Genomic DNA, 10,033 nt, shown 5'->3' with positions numbered 1-10,033 from the left:
TTTGCTAAAAAGCAAAGCAAAACAGAAAACAGAATCTGGGAACAACACCTGGGAATCCTAGACTATAAAAGGCCACAGTGACCAACTCAACAGATAACAAGAAGAAAGGAGTTTGCAAAATGTGGTGGCCCACACCTGTAATCTCAAGAGATTGGGAGGGTAAGGCAGGAGGACAGCAAGTTCAAGGACAACCTCAGCCAATTTAGTGAGGTCCTAAGCAACTGAGTGAGACTCTTGTCTTTTAATAAAATGTAAAGGGCTGGGGATGTGGCTCAAGTGGTAGCGCGCTCGCCTGGCATGCGTGCAGCCTGGGTTTGATCCTCAGCACCACATACAAACAAAGATGTTGTGTCCGCCTAAAACTAAATATTAAAAAAAATCCTCTCTCTCTTTAAAAATAAATAAATAAATAAAATGTAAAAAGGCCTGGGGGATGTGGCTTAGTGGTAAAGCTAGTAATTCTACCTTTCTTGTGGTGCTGGGATCAAACTCAGGGCCTTACCCATGCTAGGCAGGTGTCCTGCCACTGAGCTATACCCCAGCCCAGCTACCATCTTTGATTTGATTTTCCTGTCTTTTAACTCTTTATTTTACTGTTTATTTTCTTCTAACTTTTAGAAATTTCCTTAACTTTCTCTTCCAACTCTGCTATTATTGTATAAGGGTTTATTTTTATTGATTTAAATTTCTATTTGATTTCTTTTGGTACTGAGGATTGAACACCCAGGGACACTTTATCACTGAGCTACACACCAGCCCTTTAATTGTTTCAGGTAGGGTTTTGCTAGTTTGCCTAGGGCCTCCTGAAGTTGCTGAGGCTGGATTTAAACTTCCTCTTTCCTCAGCCTCCCAAATTGCTGGCCTTGGAGGCATGAGTCATGGCGACCCACTACAAAGTTTCTTTTAAAAGAAGCCTGCAGGGGGCTGGGGATGTGGCTCAAGCGGTAGCGCACTCACCTGGCATGCGTGCGGCCCTGGTTAGATCTCTAACACCACATATAAAGATGTTGTGTTCACAGAAAACAATTCTCTCTCTCTCTCTCTCTCTCTCTCTCTCTCTCTCTCTCTCTCTCTCTCTCTCTCTCCCCCCTTAAAAAAAAGGGTTTGATCCTCAGCACCACACAAAATAAATAAATAAAATAAAGGTATTGTGTCCAACTAAAAAATAAAAAAAAAAGAATTTAAAAAAATAAATAAAAAAGGCATTTTGTCCATCTACAACTACACCACCCCAGCCCCACCTTATTTATTTACTCCTTTGTTTTCATTTTGTCCCGAGTGAAATTTGGGGGCATTTTCCTCTATTTTCTGTTTGCACAGCTTTGGTGAGTTTTCCTCCAATCTTTGAGGTCAGGAATCAGTCATCAATCACTCTGCCCAGGCCCCATGCCAAGAGCAAAACCCTAGAATGGTCGTTGGAGGGTTTGGGATTAGGGAGGGTTAGGGCAGGGGTCTGATTGGATGCAAATTTATAAGTAGATTCTCAAGTAGAGCAGACACACCAATTTAGGAGGTCTTGAGTGCGCAGAGGAGACATCGATCGCCCTTCCAGAGGCTGCGATGGCAGGTAAGCGGGGTGAAGTTGCCTTGGTTATGGATAAACCAAGATGAGAGGTGTGGGGCTTCATGATGGCGCTTGGTTTTGGCAAAACCAGGTGGACAGTTGTGAGAGTCAGCGCACTGTACCTGGGCACGGTGGCGCATGCCTAATACCAGCCGGTGCAGGGACAGAGGTAGGAGGTTTACGACCGAATCCAAAGCCAGACTCGGCCCAAGCGAGATGCTTAAGCAACTCGGCGAGACCCTGTCTCTAAAGACAATACAGAAAAGGGCTGGGGATGGAGCTCAGTGGTTGAGTTCAATCCCTGGTACCATGTATCTATCTATTTATCTATATAGTAGGTACCACGTATATATGTGTATATGGGACCAAGCGTAATAATCCCAGTAACTCGGGAGGCTGAGGCAGGCAGATTGCAAGTAAGTTGGAGGCCAGCTTCAGCAATTTAGCAAGGCCCTAGACAATTTAGTGAGATCCTTTCTCAAAACGAAAAATAAAAAAGGGCCAAGCGCCCCTGGAGTGTTCAAATGCAGTGTAATATCTGACCCCGTCATGCATAGAGTTCTTCTTTCTTTTGTGATGCTGGGGATGAACCCAGCACCACCAGTAGCTCTACCTCTGAGCTACTCCTCAGCCCTCTGTCATGCATTGAAATCTCTAGCGGGTGGGTATAAAATGGTACGTGATCTAATTTCCTTTTTAAAAGTATTTATATATTTTTCTGTGATAGGAACGGAGTTCAGGACCTTTTGACTGCTAATCTTTTTGCCCTGGACTAACACCAAGGCCTTCCCTTTTGTTTTCTTTGGGAGGTAGTAGCAGTACCCAGGGTTGCCCCTAGGGACCCTTCACCACTGAGACACATCTCTAGTCCTTTATATTTATTTATTTATTTATTTTTAATTTTAATTTTTTTTTTAAGAGAGAGTGAGAGAAGAGAGAGAGAGAGAGAGAGAGAGAGAGAGAGAGAGAGAGAATTTTTAATATTTATTTTTTAGTTCTCGGCGGACACAACATCTTTGTTGGTATGTGGTGCTGAGGATCGAACCCGGGCCGCACGCATGCCAGGCGAGCGCGCTACCGCTTGAGCCACATCCCCAGCCCCTCATTCACTCTATTTTAAAGGCTATCATTTTAAAAGTTGTTTCCCCCTCCCCAGAGCATTAGTAGAATGTTTTTGTTTTTGTGGTGCTGGGGATTGAACTCAGGGCCTTGTGCATGCGAGGCAAGCACTCTACCAACTGAGCTATATCCCCAGCTCCCAATAGAATTTTTTTTTTAATCTTTTTAGTTGTAGATGGACACAATACCAGTATTTCAGTTTTATGTGGTGCTGAGCATCCAACCCACTGCTTCACATGTGCTAGGCAAGCGCTCTACCACTGAGCTACAACCCCAGCCTTAGTAGAATGTTTGTTTTGCTTTGTTTTAATTAGTTACACATGACAGTACAATGATCTTGTCATATCATACATTTGAATCAGATGGGGTATAATTTTTCATTTTTCTGAGTGTACAGGTTGCAGAATCACATTGGTCATGCAGTCATGTATATACCCACAGCAATAATAAAGTCTATTTTATTCTGCTGTTCTTCATTCCCCCCTTCCCCTCCCCTCCCCTCCCATCACTTCTCTCTACCCAATCTAATGTGACCCACTTCTTTTTCGTTTATCCTCACATCATCATACATGTATTCTGTATAAGGAGGATCTCCTTCCATCTTCCATGCAATTCCCATTCTCCTTTCCTTTCCCTCCCACCTCTTTCCTATTTAGGGATAATCTTCTCATGCTCTTCCTCCCTACCCCATTTTGAGTCACTCTCTTTATATTAGAGAAGACATTTGGCATTTGATTTTTAGGGATTGGCTGGCTTCACTTAGCATAATCTGCTCTAATGCCATCCATTTCCCTGCAAATGCCATGATCTTGTTATTTTTTAGTGCTGAGTAATATTCTATTGTGTATATATGCCACATTTTTTTTATCCATTCATCCATTGAAGGGCATCTAGGTTGGCTCCTCAGTCTAGTTATTGTGAATTGTGCTGCTATAAACATTGATGTGGGGCTGGGGATGTGGCTCAAGCGGTAGTGCGCTCGCCTGGCATGCGAGCGGCCCGGGTTCAATGCTTAGCACCACATACAAATAAAGATGTTGTGTCCGCCAAAAAATAAAAATAATAATAATAATAAAAAACATTGATGTGGCTGTGTCCCTGTAGTATGCTGTTTTTAAATCGTTTGTGTATACACCGAGGAGAGGGATAGCTGGGTCAAATGGTGGTTCTATTCCCAGCTTTACAAGGAATCTCCATACTGCTTTCCAAATTGGCTGCAAGTAGAATGTTTTTGATGTCTTCTAGACACTAAAAATTTTTCTCTTACATTTGTTGAACTCTGTGGCTTATGTTTTTAAATTTACTTATGAGTTATATTTTAAATGTTAATGCTGTCATACTTGTTAGTATTCTTTTATGACTGTATTTGTAAAACTGAGTTTAGAATAGTGTTTCTTGTCTGGAGAGATAAATATTTTACTTTTCTCCGAAAAATTTTAAAATGACTTTCATTGTAGAAAATTTGTGTATTACCATGCTCACATACAAAAAGAGGTATCTAGCTCTTCTGATACAAGTTTTATTAAAAAAGCGTTTTTAAATTGGTTTTATTTCTATCTAGAATTCATCTATTCCTCCCATGCTCCCTCTCTCTACCCAACTATGAGTCAGTCACCTTATATCAGAGAAAACATTCACCATTTTTTTGGGGGGCAGGGGATTGGCTAACTTCATTTAGCATTATCTTCTCCAACTGCATCCATTTACCTGCAAATGCCATGATTTTATTCTCTTTTATTGCTGAGTAATGTTCCATTGTGTATAAATGCCACATTTTAAAAAATCCATTCATTTACTGAAGGGCATCTAGGTTGGTTCCACAGTTTAGCTATTGTGAATTGTGCTGCTATGAACATTGATGGGGCTGTGTCCTGTAGTATGCTGATTTTAAGTCCTTTGTGTATAGACTGAGGAGAGGGATATCTGGGTCAAATGGTGGTTCCATTCCTATAATGGCTGCACCAATTTGCAGTCCCACCAGCAATGTATGAGTGTGCCTCTTTCCCCACATCCTAGGCCAACACTTATTGTTGTTTGTCTTTATAATAGCTGCCATGCTGACTGGAGTGAGATGGTATCTTAGAGTAGTTTTGATTTGCATTTCTCTAATTACTAGAGATGATGAACCTTTTTTTTTCATATATTTGATGATTGGTTGAATATCCTCTTCTGAGAAGTGTCTGTTCATGTCCTTGGCCCATTTATTGATTGGGTTATTTATTTTTTTGGTGTTTAGTTTTTTGAGTTCTTTATATACCTTAGAGATTAGTGCTCTATCTGATGTTTGAGGGGTAAAGATTTGCTCCCAAGATGTAGGCTCTCTACTCACCTCACAGATTGTTTCTTTTGCTGAGAAGAAACTTTTTAGTTTGATTCCATCCCATGTATTGATTCTTGGTTTTAATTCTTGCACTGTAGGAGTCTTATTAGGGGCCTAATCCCACATGATGGAGATTAGGGCCTACTTTTTCTTCTATTGGACGCAGGGTCTCTGGTTGTATTCCTAAATCCTTGATCCATTTTCAGTTCAGTTTTGTGCACGGTGAGAGATAGGGGTTTAATTTCATTGTATTGCATATGGATTTCCAGTTTTCCCAGCACCATTTGTTGAAGAGGTTATCTTTTCTCCAGTGCATGTTTTTGGCGCCTTTGTCTAATATAAGATAATTGTAATTTTGTGGTTAGTCTCTGTGTCCTCTATTCTGTACCATTGTTCTGTATTATTTTGGTGCCAATACCATGCTATTTTGTTACTATTGCTCTGTAGTATAGTTTAAGGTCTGGTATAGTGATGCCACCTGCTTCACTCTTCCTGCTAAGGACAGCTTTAGCTATTCTGCGTGTCTTATTTTTCCAGATGAATTTCCTGATTGCTTTTTCTATTTCTATGAGGAATGCCATTGGGATTTTGATCAGAATTGCACTAAATCTGTATACTGCTTTTGGTAGTATGGTCATTTTGATAATATTAATTCTGCCTATCCAAGAGCAAGGTCAATCTTTCCAATCTTCCAAGGTCTTCTTTGATTTCTTTCTTTAGGGTTCTGTAGTTTTCATTGTGTAGATCCTTCACCTCTTTCATTAAGTTGATTCCCAAGTATTTTTTTTTTTTGAGGCTATTGTAAATGGGGTAGTTTTCCTAATTTCCCTCTCAGAGGATTTGTCACTGATATACAGAAATGCCTTTCATTTTGAGATGGTCTCACTGTTTCCCAGGCTGGCCTCCAACCCCTGGACTCAAGCAATCCTCTAGCCTCAGCCTCCCCTAGTAGCTGGGACTGCAAGGATGTGTCACCAGGCCATGCAACTTAGGAAAATGATTTTTTTAAAAAAGCCACTTGTGGCTTGAAAATACACCCTGCTCAGAAGACGTTGGTACTGGTTTCCTGGGGGTGCAGAAGAGTTGCAGCATGATGGTAAGGAGGGGGGGGGGGTTCCGTGAGTTAAGGTTTGAGACCAAGCTCCCGATTCTCAGGGCAGCTCCAGGCAAGATCACATGAGGATGGTTTTCAATGGAAGCCTTTTGATGTTCTCTGGCAGGGAACTTCCAGCACGTTCGCCGGCAGCGCACGACCTTCACTGCAGAGCAACTGGAAGTACTGAAAAGTGTTTTCCAGAAGACCCAGATACCCAGCTTCGAAACCGTAGCCGAACTGGCTTCCACCCTCGATCTTGATGAGGCTGTCGTCAAGGTTTGTCCCTGAGTGTGTCTCTAGGTAGCACACCTGACCCAGGGCTCCCTTCACACCTTCAACCACCATGATAGAAATTCCTCTATTTGTAATGTTGTGGGTTAGTCTCTGTGCCCTCTCTTCTGTACCATTGGTCTAACCAGTCTGTTTTGGTAGACCAATGGTACACGTATTGATCATGTATTGATCCTTGGTTTTAATTCTTGAGCCCTAGGAGTATTGACCACTGACTTGGGCAAGCACAGAGGTGAAACATGTCATAGTTTAGTCTCAAGAACCTCACAGCTCACCCAGAAGAATTGCCTTCCAGGGGCTGGGGTTGTGGCTCAGCGGTAGGGCGTTCGCCTCACACATGCAAGACCCTGGGTTCAATCCTCGCACCACATAAAAAATCAATAAGTGAAATAAAGGTATTGCACCGACTACAACTAAAAAAAGGATTAGTAGCACAACAGCCTGATTGGGACCCAGGCTTTTCTGATTCCAGGCCCACAATGCTACATAGGCCCCTCTCGGGCTGGATCTCAGATACTACCATTTAAATGGGTTTGTCCCCGTGTTGTCTTAGCCCATTGTGTGTTGCTAAAACAAAATACCTGATTTCAGGTGATTTAGAAAGAAAAGAGGTTCATCTTGGTTCATGGTTTTGGATACTGTCAAGCCCAGGCGTGGGTGGCCATGTCTTGTGAGGGCCTTGTGCTACCTCACTGTGTGGCAGGTGGCCCTCATCCCTTGTGGTCAAAGTGTAGATGAGACAAGTGAGAAGGTAAACAGGTGACCCTACTTTTCAACAGCCGGTTCCTGTGGGCCATCTTGTTGTAGGGACAGACGAGGCAGGGCACCGGAGACAGCAGGACACAGTTTTATTTGGCTGCAGCCAGGCTCAAAGCGCACAGCCTTTGCTGTCATCAATCAACCCCCTGAACCCCGAGTTCAGGGAGTTTCAGAGTTTTATACCCAGCGTGTCAGGGGAGGGGCTCCGAAGTTCCCAGTCTGCAGGGGTTCACATAAAGCAGCTTTTTCTCTCACTGTTTTGGGCAAGTTAACTCTTCAAGGACAGCACCTGAGAAGGAGGGAGCTTCTTCTCCCCTCTCTATCTTCCCCCTGCCAGCTGTTACCATGGAGCCCAGTGGTAACTTCTCTCCTCTTAGGAATGTAGACATCTCTGTGAAGCCCAGCCTTAGGCCAGAGGCCTTGTCTGCACATTTCTACAAAGTACTCTACTGGATACGTTTGTGAAAAACTAGTAACAGGGTGTCCAGCACCTGGAGTGTCTTAGGTCACAGGGCATGGCCCTCGGAAGAGATGAAGGCCCTTTCTGTATCTGGTATCTTCCCGGCCAGTGGCCAAGTAAAACAGGGCGACACGAAAATAGGAAGTTTGTCTACACTGAACTCTTTTGCAGAGACTCTTTTGCTGACAGCCCTAAAGTCAGCCGTGGTGGGGACGTCTGGAGGAACCCAGTTAAGATTTTCTTTTTTGTGTGGGGAGAAGAGGGTGCCACTAACATCCAGTGCTGGGAGGCCTGACCCCCTTCCTGAGAAAGGGCCTTCATCTCTTCCGAGGGCCATGCCCTGGGACCTAATTACCTCCCATCAGGCCCCCCTCATAGAGGGGTCTACGCCTCTCAGTGCCATGACACCGGGGACTAAGCTTCCGGCACTCAAATCTGTACCCAAGTGACAGCTTCCAGACTTCTAGCTCTGCTGAGTCCGGTCATTCGTAACCAGGCCGTGCAACTAACTGCCTTGCCACTGAGTCCCTCCAGAGTGTTGACGGCAGGACTCCCCCATGAGGGCATCCTGAGCTCCACCCACACATCAGAGAACATTGGGCCATTTGTTTGGGGGGATTGGCTTCTTTCACTTAGCACGATCGACTCCAGTGCCTGCCATCCATTGACCAGCATATGCCATGATATTTTGTTCTTCTTTATGGCTGACTCAGATCTTTTCTCACCCTTTCCTCTCTGCTCTCAGACGTGGTTTAAAAACCAACGAGCAAAGTGGAAAAAGCAGCAGCAAGAAATGCAGCCAGAGGTGTTGCCGGGACCCTCTACCCAGAATACCGCAGAGAATGAGGTGGTGTCCCCCTCACCTGTCAACACAAAGAACCGTGTCCCATGGAATTCTGCCACTACCCATCACCAGGACGACGATGTACCCAGTTCTTCTGGGCTTGGGCAGCCTGTGTTGGATTCAGGGAGGGACTGTCTGCCTCATGACTTAAGGGATATATGTCTGAGCGTTTCCGATAGCCCTTGGGCCAACACGACCCTGGACATGGACCAGTTCATCAAAATGTACCACATATCTGGGGAGGAGGATCCCAGAAGCCTGGACAGATATCTCTTGCCATTAGCTTGATGGATTGAAGAGATGTAGGTAGCTACATCTCTTGATATTCAGGGTGGATCAACATTCACAGATCCCTGCACAGGTCTGTGATCCGAATGGAAAGATCCCGAAAAACAACCCCCAGAGGGAAAAGGAGAATCACGGTCCCAGGGACAGAAGGAAAACAATGGGCGCTGAGCTTTTGAAGCTGGGGGACAAAAAGACGGTGGAGATAGATAATCAATGATGGGGTCTCACCAGGTAGGTGGGGCGATGGGCAAGAAGATCAAGCCCTGCTTTTTCCCAACCCCCCCCTCCTGCTCCAACCTGTTCCTCCCTGCAGGGGAGTCGCCACCTTGTTCTTTCACACCTCCCGGCTTTACTTCACTGCCAGATCACTCCACCATCTGCCCCCCACTATTTGGCCCAGCCACTGGCCTCTGGTCACTGAATGCACTAGGGGGAGAGATAAGGGGAGAAGAGGGCAGGAGAACAAAGAAAATCTAAGAGGTGTGAAAGGAGCAGGAAGCTCCCACTTCCTGGACACCAGCTCTGGGTCCCCTTCTCTGGGGAGAAGTGTGGGTTCCTATTCTTTTTAAAAATTTTTTATTTATTTTATTTTTTTTAGAGAGAGAATTTTTAAATTTTTTTTTTTAATTTAGTTTTCGGCATACACAACATCTTCATTTTATGTGGTGCTGAGGATCGAACCCAGCACCCCGCACTTGAGCCACATCCCCAGCCCCGTGGGTTCCTGTGCTTGAAATAAAACTTGCTCTCTCCTCTTGCCTCGGCCTCACTTTCTGGGGAAACGGAGCTCATCCTCACCGGTGACTGGCGGTATTATTTTCACAGCTGTTGCCCCTGATCGGCCCCCACCACCATGTTCTGCTATGGTTCAAGCAGAATCCCCTGAACCCTGTGAAACTCAGACCCTGACTCTGGGGTTAGAAAAGATGCACTACGTAAGGGGAGCCACGGGGTGGTGACAAAGAATGACCGGGGCTGGGCAAGGTGGCTCGTGTCTGATTTCAGCAGCTCCCAGGCTGAGGCAGGAGGATCCTCAGTGTGAGGCCAACCTTGGCAACTTAGTGAGACCCTCTCCCAAAGCAAAACATAAAAAGTGCTCAGTTATAAAATAGAGAAGAAATAAAAACACCAAGTGGCTCGGGCTCACTTAGAACTCGCCATCCTCCTGCCTCAGCCTCCCAAGGTGCTGGGATCACAGGTGCGCACCATGCACCCAGCTAGCTCCGGGCCTTTTGGATCCAGGGGGGAGAACATTCCTTCTCTCTGGATGGCCAGTGGAGCTGGTCTACCTC

At 44.9% G+C, this 10,033-nt stretch overlaps 1 protein-coding gene across 1 annotated transcript; it reads left to right on the top strand.

Annotated features, from left to right (window-relative positions):
- The first annotated feature begins 1,560 nt into the window (after window positions 1–1,560).
- Leutx (leucine twenty homeobox) lies at window positions 1,561–8,741 on the top strand. The gene is made up of 3 exons (XM_077792805.1): window positions 1,561–1,567; window positions 6,224–6,375; window positions 8,355–8,741. Exons 1-3 carry the CDS (start codon window positions 1,561–1,563, stop codon window positions 8,739–8,741), a joined length of 546 nt encoding a protein of 181 aa, XP_077648931.1.
- The last annotated feature ends 1,292 nt before the right edge of the window (window positions 8,742–10,033 follow it).

This window comes from Urocitellus parryii, chromosome 15 (genome assembly GCF_045843805.1).
Source record: "Urocitellus parryii isolate mUroPar1 chromosome 15, mUroPar1.hap1, whole genome shotgun sequence".
NCBI lineage: Eukaryota > Metazoa > Chordata > Mammalia > Rodentia > Sciuridae > Urocitellus > Urocitellus parryii.
This window is presented reverse-complemented; position numbering and strand designations above follow the sequence as displayed.

Excerpts from the sequence above, each read along its gene's own strand:
- Leutx (XM_077792805.1), top strand. Across the intron at positions 6,376-8,354 it reads TTGATGAGGCTGTCGTCAAG|ACGTGGTTTAAAAACCAACG; the intron begins GTTTGTCCCTGA and ends CTCTGCTCTCAG.